Source organism: Gobio gobio (genome assembly GCF_949357685.1).
Source record: "Gobio gobio genome assembly, chromosome: 25".
NCBI classification, from domain to species: domain Eukaryota; kingdom Metazoa; phylum Chordata; class Actinopteri; order Cypriniformes; family Gobionidae; genus Gobio; species Gobio gobio.
Window position 1 is genome coordinate 32,602,681 of NC_137121.1, and position 18,123 is coordinate 32,620,803.

The 18,123-nt window shown below is 36.7% G+C and overlaps 2 protein-coding genes across 2 annotated transcripts; both read right to left on the reverse strand.

Moving 5' to 3' along the window:
• Positions 1-13,177: 13,177 nt before the first annotated feature.
• Positions 13,178-13,552, reverse strand: LOC307121359 (histone H2B-like; the record flags this gene model as incomplete). Its single annotated transcript, XM_079808907.1, has 1 exon — positions 13,178-13,552. One exon carries the CDS (start codon positions 13,550-13,552, stop codon positions 13,178-13,180), a length of 375 nt encoding a protein of 124 aa, XP_079665033.1.
• Positions 13,553-14,235: 683 nt separating this feature from the next.
• LOC307121362 (histone H4) lies at positions 14,236-14,547 on the reverse strand (the record flags this gene model as incomplete). Its single annotated transcript, XM_079808910.1, has 1 exon — positions 14,236-14,547. One exon carries the CDS (start codon positions 14,545-14,547, stop codon positions 14,236-14,238), a length of 312 nt encoding a protein of 103 aa, XP_079665036.1.
• Positions 14,548-18,123: the final 3,576 nt, after the last annotated feature.

Genomic DNA, 18,123 nt, shown 5'->3' on the forward strand with positions numbered 1-18,123 from the left:
TATATATATATATATATATATATATATATATATATATATATATATATATATATATACACACACACACACACGAAAAGAAAACATCGCTACAACTTCTGAAAGTGACCAGCAGTGTTTTAGCAAAAATCAATGTCATAAATTTGACAATTTTAACATCAATATAAACAAACAAAAAATGTAATGCCAATATTTAAAAAACAAAAACTCTTGACTTGACCTGGTAATATTTAGTTACATCAACCTAAAACTTAACAGGTAAACAAAGACACCTGAACTACAGGTGGACGATTATTTTTGTTATTTTAATTTATCTTTGTAATTAAAAATAAGAACTAAAAACAGTAGTCTTCACATTAATTAAATATACACTGATACATAAAGCTACAAAGGTTATTCAAAGGTTTCGGTGTGTGTGTCAGACAGCAGATAGCGCGAGACTGTGTAGAATTGACGTGTTACATTTTTGGACAGGTTCACATCAGGCAATGCGTGCTACACACAACCTACAACGTAGCTACGGTGAACACTTGACACAAAAGTTTAAATTGGGCTTAAGCTGTGAAACCAGGCCTTAAAATGTTATTTAATGTTACCTGTGTACGCTCTGTAGAGTGTAGATTTGCATACACTTCTGGAAGACATCCTTGGCTTTTTAACTACCAACTGATCTGTAGTCTCTGCAGAAATCCCCTGAAAAAAACAAAAAAACATTTAAGTATATTTTCAACGTCTTTAATTTGCAATACTACTGTATAACCAGTTTTAATGTTACCTGCGTTCTTGGTCTATGCCATGTTTGCAGAATGCTTGTGCATGCCATAGATTGTGGTACGGTCTGCATCTGCATCATGCTGAAGTGGGCAGTTTGGAAAAGCATGGCAACAAGATGATTGCACAAAGCTTTGCCTGCAGTACATGTGCATGTTGAGCTACTGAACTCAACAGGCACTGAGTCAGCTTTCCAAGTGATCTAAAGTAAAAGACAAAATCCAATATCAGTATATTTAAATATAGCTAGTTTTATACTACAGATGGAACATTCATGAGAACATCATGAAAAACAAACAGATTTTAAGAGATAAACCTCTCAATATAGAAATCTGCAACCGCAGTAAGAAAATAAACTTAAAAACTTCCCCTTACACTATAAGTTTTAATGTCAATACGCTACTGCTTCAGCATTTTGATAAGTGTAAGTAGGGATAATGTCATGCTAAGTGTAGGAATTCTGCACTTCTAGGGTAAGGGGTTAGTTTTATAACAGACTTTTAATTTCTTATCTAAGGTAACCTGCAAAGAATGTGGCTCCTCACGCTTCCTCATCGACCTATAACACCTACACCTCACGATAACCTCTCTGTTTCTCACACAGGACACTGAATATTGCATGATAAAAATCAACAATCATATTAAAGATATTTTTAATGACACATTTTCTGATTATTCTTATCTGTTTAAACTACTCTTTAGTCTACAGTGTGATAAAGCTAAGTATAGAAATATCACGTTAGCGAAAGCATGCTAATGTATGGTTCGTTACTTACCTTCGTAATTAAAAATATAATTTTCGTGGAAGAACTTGTAGCCCTTATTGAGCTTTGAGTGAGGTGTTACTGAATGAAGCTCCACGAGTCGAAAAACATCCGCTGATGTAGACTCCTCAGGGACGTTGAAAAGTGTAGTACGGGTGGCTCCATTTCTCCGGAAGTCGCTTACCACAACAGCGCTGAAAACGGAAGTGCGTTCTACGTTCTGTGAAAAAGGCCTATTGGGATTGTTTATAGATAATAGCATCAAAAATATGACCAGTTATTTATTTATTTGAAGAGTTTATTGTAGTATAGCTGTGTTTATGTATAAATAGCAATTATGTCTTAGAAAATAAATACATTTACGGAAAGATCAATATGAGGAATGCAGAGTTCACTCATGGGATGAGAGTGAGGATGAGTTTGTCCTTTTGAAGGTTTAATGATGGGGATCTACTTATTGTTGGTTTGCATGAGTTCAAAGTATATAAATCTATAAATTATAAAAGAAATGTGCAAAATCATAATTTTATAGAAAAACTACCTTTTGATCATTTTCCATTGTGGTACAGCGTTGCCATAGCAACATTTCCCTAAGTATTTTGTTTCAAGACTATGTTTTATTTTTATGATTGTAGCTTTTTCATGTAAGAAAAACATTTTATTCTGGATGCCAAAGTTTAGACTTTAATGTCGGAGACAACAAAGCTGAGAACATCTCACAATTACACTCGTAACTCATTTTTATACAGTTTTTAACCTCTGACCTTTTATCCAGGAGTTTGCCACTTCTTTTCATCTTCAGTCTGTCTGAAAATATACAGCTGTTTTCTTTCCAACTCTTTTTCATTCGCTCATCCACAGTTTTGATCAAATCTTCAGCTGCTCCCTAATAGTGGCATGGGCTGTTCTGAAACTATTATGGGATGTTGAAGGCCAAAGAAGAGATGACTCTTATGGAGCAAGTTCAGCTAAAGGGAGATATACAGTGTAGATCAGAGAGGCCTGAAATCATTCATACTCTATAAATATACCTGCTAATGTCAATTAAAAATATACTGTTATATACAATTAATTCATTGAATATATTATCTTTTTATTCAGTATCATATACTCTATATATGATCTTCGTCTAATATCATCTTCGTCAAATTAATCTTATAAAACTTGTTTTTTTAATATTAAACAAAGGACATGCCTCGTGAGATCAGGGTTAGGGTTAAATCACATTGTCTTGAGAAAGGAAATCCTAAAATAAAATGGATTTGCAGAAGTACAGACAAAACTAGAGATGTGTAAATACTTTTAAAAGAAAAAAAATGTATGTTTTCTACAAAGCTGTTTTAAAATCTTAAGACTTAATTCATGATCCTCATTATATTTTATTTTAATTTCATCAGCCATGTGTACAGATAAAAGTTAAATGCAAAGACTTTATTTCCCTGGATTTACTCATTCATATGCATGTTTGAGTAAAATGTATTCTATAAACTACTGACATTTCTTCAACACTTTCAAATAAAAACATGTCATTTAGAGCATTTATTTCCAGAAAATCTCATTCTTCATTAAATTGACATGCTAAATAAGTTATATAGTATGTGCTCTAGCTGTTCATTTGAACTAAAATAGATTAGAGGGCCACCTCTCCCTTTATGAGTGAATTATGTTGAAACAATCTAATATTTATAAGTAATCAACTTAACCCTCTGGTGCTCTTCGGTCATTACTGACCGGAACATTTTCTGTTTTGAAATGTTAAAAATCACAGCTTCATCGGAATGATATAAAACTTGGTGACTTTTCTAGCATTAGGTATGTAAACACACAAGGGCATGATTCGAGCAATTATTTTGAAGGCCTAGTCTCTATTTTAACCTGAAATACTGCAATAATTATTTAAAACATTTTTTTAAATTACAAAAACAATTTTTTTTGTATAATTTTCAATGGCAAAAATAGACCATACTTATTGCATAAATATAAAAAAATACCATAAAATCATCTCAAAATACAAAATTGAAGAAAAATAAATTGCATTGGTTTTACTGGGGTGGAGGAAGTTTCATTTTTAGGTGTCCGGTCACTTATGACCGGGAAGACAACCAATGCAACCCCTAAATGAAGAGCACCAGAGGGTTAAAAAATATTTTTTATTCTACAAATTAACTCAACTGACTGGCTTCTCTCCTGTATGATCGTCTCTTCAGACCTGAGAACTGCACATGATTTATTAGCTTCTACGACCTTCTAACTGAACTCCTTTCCACAAACTGATTATAAATATTAAGTGCAACGTTAATCAAAGTACTATATCAATATTCAAAGTGCAAATAGAGACCAGCATTTTCCTTCAAGCATGATACCGAGCTAAGAGATGGTTACAACTACACAACCTAGCCTAAGATAGTTTTCATATTGGGAGATATTCGCATGCCCCAGGGAGCCGATTTCAAACATTTGAATACACGCTCGGGTTTACTTTCAATTTCAATTTTGCAATCGTGTGTACTCTTTGAATAGGGAGCGGTGGGGTTGAACGCGCATTTTACAAGATAAGACATTTGTCTGACGCTTCTGTTGCGCAACGAATCCTCTGCTATGGTCCTGTCAGTCTTCTCGTCACGTGATCAGTGATCAGTGCTGTGAACAAGATCTCGTCACACCCCTAATAAATAGCACAAATGTACTTTATGTATTTAATTTCACTTTATTATTGTCTTTGCTGCTGATGCTTGATGGTCCAATTCCACCATTCTAATAAGCACAAATGACTTTAGATAAACATCACATTTGTATTTTTTATTTTTTTTTATTGCTAAAGAGAGTTGAACTTTCTTCTCCTGCATCATATTCTTCTGCGGCCCATGTGAGAAATAGTAACGCAAAAAGTAGCATATAACTTTCCATTAAAAATAACAAAGTATGCAATTAGTAACTTTTTAGGAAGTAACGCAATATTGTAAAGCATTACTTTTAAAAGTAACTTTCCCCAACACTGCAGGGAGTGGCTTCAATGAGGAGGGTAATAATTTGGCATGTCGAAATTAGGCACAACATCAGAACAAAGGGGGGTGATGGATCCCGCAAGTTAGTCTGGTAGGGAAAGGTAACGGGACATATGCACAGTCTCAGAATTTACACAGAAATGTTATGTGCCGAACGCAGATGATCTGTTAGTTCAAATGTGCATTAAAGTGATGGAAACAGTTTATTCACATACTGATGATGTGTTGTGTAGTCTACGGTCAACAGTTAGTGGTATTATAACAAAGTGGAAACAATTGGGAGCAACAGCAACTCAGCCACAAAGAGCCACGTAAAAGTCACAAAGCGGGGTCAGCGCATGCTGAGGCACACAGTGCGTCTAAGTCGGCAACTTTCTGCAGAGTCAACAGCTACAGACCTCCAAACTTTGTTTAAGCATCGGTCCATAAAGGAATGGATGAGCGAGTTTGGTGTGGAGGAACTTGACTGGCCTGCACAGAGTCCTGACCTCAACCCGATAGAACACCTTTGGGATGAATTAGAGCGGAGACTGAGAGCCAGGCCTTCTCGTCCAACATCAGTGCCTGACCTCACAAATGCGCTTCTAGAAGAATGGTCAAAAATTCCCATAAACACACTCCTAAACCTTGTGGAAAGAGTTGAAGCTGATAGAGCTGCAAAGGGTGGGCCAACTCCATATTAAACCCTGCGGATTATGAATGGGATGTCATTAAAGTTCATGTGTATTTGGCAGGCATCCCAAAACTTTCGGCAATATAGTGTATTTGTCGCTGTTGTTGGATTTTAAAATGGCTGGTCCTGCTCCTCTCTAAAGCGTTTAATTGCTTGCAACTGTTCAAAACTCTGATCAAAAGCTGCTTGTGGACTTACATTTAAAAAAATAATAATTTCACAACTCCCATCCTTCAGCAGCTGCACTGACTACTTATTGTCTATCGCATTCAGTTAAAAAAACTTGTCCTACTTTTTAAGGGCTGCCATGATTCAGCACCTTCATATTTTACAGAGTTCCTGGCCACACTCTTAGGCCCTTATTGGGGTAACAGCTTAGGACCCAGGACCAGTAGTGAAAAATTAAGACCAGGAGTCAGGAGTAAGATTAATTAAAGAAAATTTTACTGAAGAATAGTTTGCAGTTTCATCAGCAGAAGCCAGCTCAAGAGGAGTTCGTAGACCGCACTCTCTCTAACAGTCTCCCCGCCTCCATCTAACTCCGTACATACAATTTTCTGAACAGTTATACTGTTTTCAAGGTCTAGCCACGTCATTACTGCCATGTGGAATGATTCTGATTGGTTCTAACAACATGCAACGTAAGCAACTTTCCACACGTTGTAACGTTCAGCCCAAGTGGGTAGGTTACAATATTTGAAATGGGGTCAGATTTTACTGTGTGAAATCTTTAGGTGTTAAAATAATGAGACATGAACCAGCGATGAGATAATAAAGAAATGGTGTATTTACAAAGCTCACCTGAGACTTTAAAACCACACAGTAAAACCAGGAAAACTAAGGCTGCTAAAAGCATAGAGTCCAATGTACCATACCCTAAAACAGTCCAATCATCCTAGTGTGCTGATAAGTCCCAATGTGAGTGTCCTCCAGTGTAGTCCAAGAAAAAGATAATCCAAACGTGTGCAGTGGTGTCTGAAAAGGTGAGTCCACAGGTTGGAAACTCCACAATCCAGAAGGTACTATTAAGTGTCTGTTAGTGATCCTTTTTTTCCCCCTTTTTGGTTCTCATGCTGCTCTCTTTATACCCATGCATTTCCTCCTTCCTGTCATGTGACTGGTCATCTGACAGGCCAACCCTTAACTACTTAAAGACATATACACACCTAAGATGGTAAGAGGAATAAAAATGGACTAAGAAAACATGTAAACCAATTAAAACTCTATTATACATATCATTGAATTAAATAGAGCGGATAAAACATGTCTCTTATGTGACAGTGTCACAACGTAGACAGATAGGAGTATATATCTCTAAAAATGCGTAGACTTGATGTCGCCCAGGCCCAGATTAGTCCCCAGTGACCTCGGAGGTCACAGAAAAGACGCCTCCAAGTCTAGAATCGTCTACCGAAAGGACCATCTCCAATACTGGATCTGCAAAGAATCATGAGACGCACACACACAGCTCCACAGAATAACAGTTTCCATCAAGGTTGGGAACATCTTAACTAACTATCAACAAAGCACTTCTCCAAAACATGCTGATACTATATTTAGTACAGGAGTGAATTTATTCTATTTAGTAAGAAAAGCATATAAAAGAGGTACATTTCGAGTCCCCACAAGAGTCCCATAGCTGTAACATAGGTGACCCCGGGGTTAATTTAGGAAGACAAACAGTTAACACATGCTGGGGGCCTTCTCACTCCCTGGGGTGTTATTACACACACCAAGGACAGTTGCCTGTCAGCACGTCTTGACACAGACTCAGAGCAGCACCTAAAGAATGTGGATTCAAAAGCACACAGCAACTAAAACACTACAATATCCAAAATCACTCATTGAATATAGAGAACTGGTTTATCAAATGTAGGAAATGGTTATAACTTGATTATCATTAATTCTTATTTTAATATTGAACATAAAATCATCCTTGAAGGATATGTGTCTGATGAAGAGACAAGTGATGTTTGGCTTGACCCTTCACCCTGTCTACACAAACATGGGTATCTTCAAAACCACAGCTTTTTCTATGCGGTTTGGCCGTTCGTCCACATGCAAATGCAGTATCTGGTCATTGAATGCAAACTTTTTTGAAAACTCCTGCCAGGGTGAAGATTTTTAGAAACTCTGGTTGCAGTGTTGTCATGTCGTCTGGCTTGTGACGTTGTGGAGTGTGCGCTGTTATCTCCTTTGTTTGATGTCAGATTGTGCACTGCTATATCTCCTTTGATTACATGAGGCGAGTCTGCAAAATGGCGAACGTAGCCAAAATACTGCTGCTAATAACTGTGCTAACTGGGCTTATCACGTGTATTCAGATACATGCACATAAAATGTTCAGATAAATGCAATACTACGCAGGTCACTGCTTTATAATAACAATAGTAATAACTTTTTCAGGCTTCCTATTGGCCAATATGGCTTTACGGTTAGGGTTATATCGCCACCTGTTGGTTTGGCATGCTCTTGACAGCGCTTCATAGCTATGATTTTGCATTTTCATGTGGACAAAGTTTTTTTTAAAACCGTGCTTGTGTGGACAATTTAAAAAAATATATATATTATTAAACGAAGGAGGAAAAACTTCAATGAAGTTTGCTGGTTTATACAAATACCCATGTACATGTGGACTAGGCATTAGATCAAGTTCTGAGAATTGGCCTGTATTATAGTTCTTACTGTCCGCTGTCAGAAGGGCATTCAACATTTCCGCTCCTAAGCTTTGGATCAGGCTGCCTCCATCAAGATGTATCCGAATCCAGTGTTAGCTTCAAACTCCTGTCTCCTGAGATACTTTCATCTGATGAATCTTTGAAGGCAGCATAGATGTATCCTTCTTTCCCTATGATATCCCACAGTCCTATGCGTTCTATTCGGTGACAGTTGAGCTAGAAAGTTGAAAGTTTGCGGTTGTTGGTCAGTTTGTGTGTAAATGTACGTTTTTGACCAATGTTTTCCAATTCTGATATAATTTCTAGAGCGAAATTACTACTGTAGTAATTAAATATTTCTTTAGTTCTCACCAAAGCTCTCTCTATTTTGCTGTAGATCATTAAACTGTTACGCTGCCTCAGAAGTCTGTAAACAAAGGAAAGTCTAGTTACATATCTTCACTATCTTCAAAGTATATTGAACTGAATACTCACTCTTTTTGCCTGTCTGCTCCGAGCTGTGAATAAACTGTCTGTTAACCCCATTTATCCACAGGGATTTCAAAAAGTCTTTGCTAAAGCGGTATAAGCCATGAACCAAGCCAACCAGCTACGAGGTGAATAATAACATTACAAACTTTGATTTGAACCATAAAAGTATTTGAAAATCAGACAAAAACAAAAGTACAAGACTGTGAACTTAACGGCTTTAGTGAGGGAAAGAACTACAACCCCATTAAGCATTGCAAATTACAATATTTTATTAAAAATGAAATACATGCATGAAATATAAAACTACTCATTTAAAAATGTTGATTATATATGAGTATATATGCATATTTTGCAATAAACTTAAAATATATTAAATATTTTGAGAGCTTGGGGAGACCAACTCAAAGGGAGTGGGCAGAGCTAACAAGATCTTTTGGTGCGTTTTGCTTGTTTCTGCTTTCTGATTGCTGTATTTTTCTGTACCTGCATCATTGGTAATGTAGTTTTTGCAAGGAAAACAGATTGATTTAGCTCAAAGGGAATTATTAGTTCATTTTATAGGAAATTTTGACAAAATCACTTATTTTACGGCCAAACAAATGAATCGTCCAGCGCTAAATTGAACGGGTAACTATCAGCTCTGCGGCGGATATTATCCAAACTATAGTGAAAACATAATATTTATTGGCACGGTGCAAGACCAGCACTTTAAGACATTAAACATGAACATAATGCAAATAATTGATGGCTCAAATGGGAGAATTAAGAAAGGAAATAAATGGCTTATTACAGTTAGAGGTGGAAATAAAGGCTAGATTGTTTAAACAAACTTACTATGAATCAGGACCAAGAGCACTTTTATTTATTGGCAAGGTGAATGCGAAAGTAACAAACTGATAATTGAATCCTCAAAATACACGATCCCAAAACAAATCAAATTAAATATGATCCAAAAGATATTGGAACTACTTTTTAATAATTATTATAAAGAACTATATACAAACAGACCTCTGTTATTAATATAAGTTCCTTAATACATTAGATATGCCCTTTATTGGTGATTTAACTGCAGAAATAACCAAATTACAAGAAGTCATGAGCAAATTAAAATCAAGCAAATCACCAGGGAGTGATGGATTAACTTAAGAGTGGTATAGATATTTCTATAAAGAACTGGTGCCACTACTAATGGACACTTTCAATTGGATCATAAAAGAAGGGAAATCTCCTCCATCATGGAAAGAGGCTATAATTTCTGTAATCCCAAGGAGAAAAAGGAGACACTGTCAAAAATATAGCTCCATAGCACTCCCTTAGCCTGGATGCCAGCCGAACGTAGCCCCGCCCACAACATTTTTACTCGGGCAGTTCGGTCTGGACTTGATCAGTAGAGAAGTAATTCTGCCCGAACAGAAACTGTTCGGACCAATGAAATTGTCAGGGCGGGCTTTAGACGATGATGGACAGATGATAAACGTAACGTAATCATCCACGTCATCAAAGGCGCTTGGGTGAATTTGTTCTAATCCTAAACGGAGAACTTGTTCATATATGCAATTCACCTTTACTTTTTCTCTCAGAAATTATGATTGTGTTGGTAAGTACTCTGTGTATCCTTAAATAATTTTTTTACAACACCGGCAAAGATCGTTTACAATAATCTTTTTCTTCTAACGTTAGGCTACTTATTCCAGCGTGCGTGCAGGGTTGCCAAGTTTTTACAACAAAACCCGCCCAATTGCTAACGTTCCTCAAAACTAGCCAAAAACAAGCCCAATAGCTTTCCTGTGGGGTTCTCCGGAAAAAAAGGTATTTGGGGGGGTAAAATATGTGTTATTTTGGCAGGGCTGCCTGCTAAAATTCGCATTCCTGGGTCTGTATAATCACTTAATTGGGGTCGCTTCAACCCGCGGACTTGGCAACACAGTGCAGTTGAGTTCTGTTGACATTTGACAACTAACGTTACCCGTCGCTCCGTTGCTCTGATTGGTTGTAGGTCTATCCAATTGAGGTCTTTCCTGGTTCGGTTGAAACACGCCCCATAATCACAGCCCAACGGAGCAGTATCAGACTCATATTCTGACTAGAATTGAGTATGACGACGTCAGGCTAGCACTCCCTAATACAGACTATACAATTCTTAGTTCTAGTTTAGCATCCAGAATACAATTGTTCTTATCAGACTTGATAGATGATGTTTTGTTAAAGGTCAACAAACATATGATAATATAAGAACTCTTCATATAATAGATAAGGCTCATCGAAATAAATTACCTATTGCTCTAATCAGTCTTGATGCTAAGAAGGCCTTTGACAGGGTCAACTGTTTTTTTTTTTTTTTTTAGCACTAGAAAAGTTGGGTTTTAATGCCAAATCTGCCCAGTGTATCAAGTCAATAAATCAAAACACGACGCCAGAGTAAGAGTAAATGGGTCTCTATCAGAAAATTCCTCCTGGAAAGAGGAACTAGACAGGGTTGCTGTCTTATTCCCTGTCTTTTCGCCATCTATATAGAACCACTGACATCGGACAGCACTTGTTGATTCCAGGGGTTGAAATTAACGGTATGGAACACAAAATTTGTCTTTTTGCAGATGACATTTCACAAATCTTATGCAAGTATTTGCGCAATTTAATGAATATGCCGTATATAAATTAAATGTAACAAAAACCCAAATTCTTATGTTTAATTGTAAACTAAACATGGAAATCAAACAAAACTATGACATTAATTGGGACGCAAAATGATGTCAAAATGTCCATCGTGTGGAGTATCTTGCACGAACACAGTCGGTTTATGGCTTAAGTGTGTACGTAAACAGGTGGGTACTGGATATGTGTCAGAATATTACATCCATGCATTCAGCAGTCCAATTAAATACCTGTCTGTCATTAATGTTAATCAAACAACTACAGATGTTAAATACATGCATACATATTAAATAAACCTACTCTATCTGAAAAAAAAAAAAAAATTTAAATGTACTATTGTTTTTGTAATTTGCTTCTTTGTTATTTTATATAGCCTAACAAAAATAACTCATATCATATTCAATTTCTCATATTAGACTAAACTCAAACTGAGTTTGCCCACCTGCACATACCAGCTGATATGCAGTCTTGATTTGGGTGGTCACTCTGCATTTGAAAGTTTTAAATCTCAAAGTCAACTTTAATCATATAAAATGTAATTTCCAAACAGCAAAATTGCGGCCAGTGAAAATGCTGAGTGGCTAATAACTTCGGAAAACCACGAGCCACAGTGGCTGGTGAGCAAAAAAGTTAATGTCAAGCCCTGTGTGTGTATATATACACATAATTACATTGAAGCGGCGATAGATTCCAGAATCTTTTAGTGTTATTTTATTCATAAACTAACAGTATAAGGGTTTACAAAATTGTTTGGCTGGTTGGAATGAGATTTTTATGACAAGGTTTTAAGGATCCAACTTTTTTTGTGTCTTGATAATGCAAATTACCCAAATACTGAAGCCTAATGTTGAACTAGAAGCACTTTTTGGTGCAGTAAATAGGCCTATGTTATAGTATATAAAAAGTGTTGTAGGTCATACAATATATTATTGCTGGTCCACAGATGTAGAGCAGAAAGAAAGTTTAAAAACCAGGAAAAGCAAGAAGCAGAAAGTTCTGTAAGGAACAACATTAGAGCAGTGTTTTGACTTTGTCAACAAATAATTACGATTTCTCTGTTTTGCTAGTCTCATACGCAACTTTACTTAAATGTTTAAATAGCATTAAACTCAACATTTGTTGTTAGGATGTTTGTTTCTGACACTGAGAAAGAAAATTATTCCACTGAAATATTTGAGTTTGATATGAAAATATGAGCTTTGTATAAATTGTTGTCAATCATGTTCATCTACATTGAGCAGTTTAGAGCTGTGATAGTATAGTTCTCGGTGTGTGAATGAGTGTATGAATGGGTGAATGTGAGGCAAATGTAAAGCGCTTTGGATGGCCGTAGATCTGTTAAAAGCGCTATATAAATGCAGTCCATTTACCTTTTTTACCATAGTTCAAATTTGACATATACTAGAATATATATATATATATATATATATTTATACACACTAGAATATATACATACATATATATATATATTATATATGAGTATTTATGTATGTATATATATATGTGTATATATATATATATATATATATATATATGTGTGTATATATATATATATATATATATATATACACATATATATATACATACATACTCATATATAATATATATGTATGTATATATTCTAGTGTGTATATATATATATATATATATATATATATATATATATATATATATATATATATATATATATATATATATATATATATATATATATATATATATATATATATATCTCAAATGTGAGTGAACCGAACATGTGCAAATAAAACTGAAAATACTTATAGTTGCAGTTTTGGGTTAATTTGATATGGATAATTATGAATAAGTAAGGTTTTGTAGAATTAATAACAGTTGTCAGTATTGACAAGCATAATCGTTTTTCACTACCACAGAAATTGGATGAGAAAAATAAAGTGGTTTCTTTTGTCCTGCCCCATAGGCACCCCATTCAATTATTTCTAATACAAAACTGTCAAAAATTGCACAATTATATTAAACATTTTAAGTTGATAGGTGGTTTACGACAAATGTTTTTCTCAACGACATTTTACTGAAACTGACCAATGGAACAAGAACTTTCAATTCATCTCACAACTTAAGCTCTTCAAACGAGAAAATGGGTGGCTCTGAAAAGAGCCTTTGGGGTGGGTAAGGTCAGAGGTCAGCTCACTTTGAGCTGGTGTATTTGGTGACGGCCTTTGTGCCCTCGGACACGGCGTGTTTGGCCAGCTCTCCGGGCAGCAGCAGACGCACGGCGGTCTGGATCTCTCTAGAGGTGATGGTGGAGCGCTTGTTGTAGTGCGCCAGACGAGACGCCTCACCGCCGATGCGCTCGAAGATGTCGTTGACGAAAGAGTTCATGATGCCCATCGCCTTGGAGGAGATGCCGGTGTCAGGATGAACCTGCTTCAGCACTTTGTACACATAAATAGCGTAGCTCTCCTTCCTGGACTTTCTGCGCTTCTTTCCTCCCTTACCGGCGGTCTTCGTGACGGCCTTCTTGGAGCCCTTCTTAGGCGCGGACTTTGCTGGTTCAGGCATGATGATGAAGAGTCTATGTGCGCTTAGGAGCGATACAGAGGCTTTTATGCACAGACGTATGCTGATTTACTGAGAGATACGAGATTATTCTGATTGGCTGTTTTCATAGGCCGAACCCATAAACTCGTATTTCATTGGACAACTCAAAGCAGCGGGTAAATATTAGCCCCGCCTACCGCTTTATGTTTGAAGGAGACCCCGCACATTTTCGTTTCCTTTGTTCATGTCCCGCTCTTTTTTGATTTGATTAAAGTCTGAAGACTCATTTTTATAATAAAGTAATAAGATTCATTTTTAAAATAGCCCGTTTACCATTAACATATAACTTATTTTCATCATTTTAATTTAGTTCTTGATTCTGTAAATCACTTGAAATTGCAATAGACAGTTATATTGTCTGAAAGAAACATTACAACTCTTGTTTTGAATATCCGCCAAAAGCTGATAAATTTTAACGCAATACAGTATTCAAATGATCTTAAAAGAAACTTAAATTGTGTTTAGAAATTAGAAAAGCCAATGTTTTCTTTGCAGAATTTACACATTTTGGTTATTATTCATATCGACTTATTTGAAAGGATATAATGTATAACCAGCATTTCTGTGATATGACTCTTTAAGTGAGGGAGTGTGTGGCTCTTAAAAGAGCCGTTGGGTTTGTGGTTCCTCTTGATTTCAGGCGTTTATCCTCCGAAGCCGTACAGGGTGCGTCCCTGTCGCTTCAGCGCGTACACAACATCCATGGCGGTGACGGTCTTTCTCTTGGCGTGCTCGGTGTAGGTCACGGCATCGCGGATCACGTTCTCCAGAAACACCTTCAACACTCCGCGGGTCTCCTCGTAGATCAGACCGGAGATGCGCTTGACACCGCCGCGGCGAGCCAGACGACGGATGGCGGGTTTGGTGATTCCCTGGATGTTATCGCGCAAAACTTTGCGGTGACGCTTAGCGCCTCCTTTACCGAGTCCTTTACCGCCTTTGCCTCTTCCAGACATGATCAATGAACGAGTGGTAAATAAGCGCTACAAGGAAGCAGTTTATATTTGCTTACAGGACCTGACAGAAACCACCACCGCGTCACATGGAACACACCCCTCCCCCCAAACTAGAGCACATGTGATAAAATCTCAACCCTGACGTTTATTCATATTAAAACTCATTTCATAAAATGTATTTCACAAAGATCATATCATTTACAGTGGTTTATAGTGGAAAGTGCTTTACTACAAACTCACCAGAGTAAACGAAGAGACAAGAGGCCATTTCACAATCTTATTTAATAATTTTACTAATAATAGAGAGGCACATCTATTTTATCTTCTGTTTATGCCTGTGTTGGTACATGTTTATTTTAAGTGTTTTTCGGCTGTTGTTGTTGTTGTTGTTTTTATCTTTTTAGTGATGGGAATTTAGAAAACACAAACAATGGAGACCCTGACAAATTATTGTATAAAAACTGAAATGTTAAAATGGTTCACGTTTGATACTCTTTCACAAACACAACTTTATTGACTGCATACATTTTAACCTTTAAACAGGCAAAACGATCAGCATACAACCACATAAAACCTTTCATGTCACTTTTTATATCATCTACACTGGAGTAAAACATTCAAATGAGTTTTTGATATACATATATTTTTTGATAGACTTCATGAGCTGTAGATCCCATGATAAGTTTCTCTATTAAAGGGCATATTGCAGGTTACAGCCCCCAGTGAGTCAATGTATATATATAAAAAAAAATATGAACTAGATTTTCTTTAAAATATATTTATTAATACGCTACTAAGGCTTCTGGAGTCGTTTTTGTGAGAACATTTTACTTCCGCATCTGAAAATGCAAAAACGGAAGTGACGTAACGGGAGGGAGTGCGGTCCATTTCAACAATGCGCAATGCTGAGGAAATTGTAAATGTTTATTCTTACTCATATGACGGACCACAGCCGTACAATTATGAGCCAGGTATACGCTCAATAGAGAAGGGAAGGCCATGATTAGACTGAACAATAGGCCTTTATCACAGAGGAATTGAATACCGGAAGTGCGCGTCGAAGCAGTGTGCTGATTCTTCCGGTTATGCATGTTTTCAATGTGCTGTGAACACCTAGCTGAACAAATGACAATTAAAATAAGCATCTGGAGGATGATTTAAAAATCCAGACATTTTCCGAGACAGGAGAAGAGATAAACTGATCATTACTGTGTACAGGATTTTCCAAACTCTGCTGAACTTGTAGTTTTTTAATCCGACATAAGCCGAGGGTCGTAAACATACGTGATTATTTCACCACACGGTGTCAGTGCACGTCTAAATAGTGTCCGCGATTAAGTGTGTGTGAGACATGACGAATAAGATCTGAATGAACATATTGATTTGTATTAATATTTTAGTCATTGTTCTGTCACTTTTCAATGACAATCATTTCACTGTAGCCTACAGTATATGTAATTCACACATTTATGCCAAAATTCAGTCACGCTGTTAACGTATTACTGTTTAAGATTAATTAAATGCTTAACATTGTTTACTTTCTTTAAGGCAGTTACCGCGCATTCATTCATCTATTTATTACATGAAAATGAACCATGGTTTTTATTAAAAATAAAATAAAACATGGTTATTGTAGTTTATCATGGTATTTGTAGTAAAACTAATACAAATGGTAGTCAATCCACGAAAAAAAAAACTATAATAAAACCATGGTTAACTTTCGTAAGGGTGTTTATCAGTCAAATTAATTAAAAAATGTAACAGGTATGAAATATGATTAGCAAGAGAAACGTTGATGTTAATGTTAATGAGAAGACAATCACTGGACTGCGGCAGGTTAGAAATGTATTTATTATTCAGAATGCACATTTGGATGGAACATTTCAGCAGGCTGACGATATGAGACGTAAACATCCGCAGTTTGGAAATGCATAGGCCTACAACACACAAACATACAACTTCATCCCACCATATCAGTCTCACCCATGCTCTCCTCTATTCTTTTAGTGTCAGGAAATGGTCAAATCTGAGGTAAGGATGTCATTAATTAGTATTAGAGCACGGGATCGCTGCAGTTACACCCGCGTTTTGATTGAGTCGCGATGGGACCGGAAGTAGAGGTGCACTGCTTCACTTTCCGGAAATAGGAAGTGTGAAAAAGGCCTATGGTCAGAGACTATTTGAGATGTGCTGTGAGGAGAACTAAGCTTTGATCAGGCTTAAGGCTAATTTATACTTCTGCATCGAGTGTACGCCGTAGCTACGCCGTAGGCTGTGTGATGCGCACGTACCCTACGAAGTACCCTGACGCGCACCTCTCCAGAAATGGGATGATAGTTTCATCCTTACATCTGCTATATAACACAGTATTTTGTAGTGCAGAGATTCTTTATGTTAGTGAATAAAAACATAGATCTGCTGTGTATAGTTTATTTTCTCATTAAAACCAAAGATGTTAATCAGTGATTGTATATCAAGAACAGGGACATATCACATTGGGTGCATTTGGTTTTGTGATTTCAACGGAACGAATAAAGTCTCCGCAACAGCAATCGATTGAAGCGCAAGTCTGTGCACGAGCTGTAAACAGCGCCACGTGCACTCTGCATGATTTCAAATACTCATTCCAGCGCCAGATCGCCTATATAACTCTATTTATCAACTAGAGATGCTTAATTTGTATTAGATACAACAACTCAAGCCGCAAGAAAAGCCGCTCTCTGCCGCCATCACTGCTGCTGATACTTCGGGTGCGTCTCAATCAGCTCCTAGTTCAGTAGTCAGGTATGGGATGATTTTTGACTCAAAATGATTAATGAATGCACGCACAATTATCCATGTACTAGATAAATGTTATGAATGTATCTTACTAGCCACAAACAAATGCCATTCGATTTGAATCTGTGGAATTCGGGTTTGAATGATTGTGCAGCGATTTGTACATGTTTGCGAATAAAAATGTTCTGTTCTGCATTCATAAATCATAAACTGCTCATTCAAAAAGTAATCTGTGCATTTGTGAATCAGGTGACACGCGTGCATTTATTGACGTCTTGTTCGAGTGGATCGCGATCGGTTCATTTGGATTTTGAGACTTCCTTTTCGCAGTTTACAGCATTTCAAGACCCGCACACACACAAACAACCAACTAACAAGCCCAGTGTTATTCATTAATGTGTAAACGATTTAAAAAATTTGCAAATGTGCGTTACTACACTGAAACAAATGCTTTTCAACTGGTGTCTGTAGAATTAAGATTTTCATTAACGTGAAGCATTTTGTACCAATAAAGTCATTTTTGTGAGTATATATATGTGCTATTTTGAAGAAAAGTGTCATGATTTCCACGTGCAAAAAGTAATCCGTGCATTTGTGGATCAGGTGACGGGTATGCATTCATTGACTCGTTTGTGAGTCGATCCTATTTGATTCATTTGGATTTTGAGACTTTCATTTCGCCAGTTTGGCCTTGCACGATCCACACACAGAGAGATGTGTAAGAAAACCTGCTGCCACTAGATGGCAATATCTGCCAAAGCAGACACCGACACCGGAATCAAGCGTTCTCACCCATAT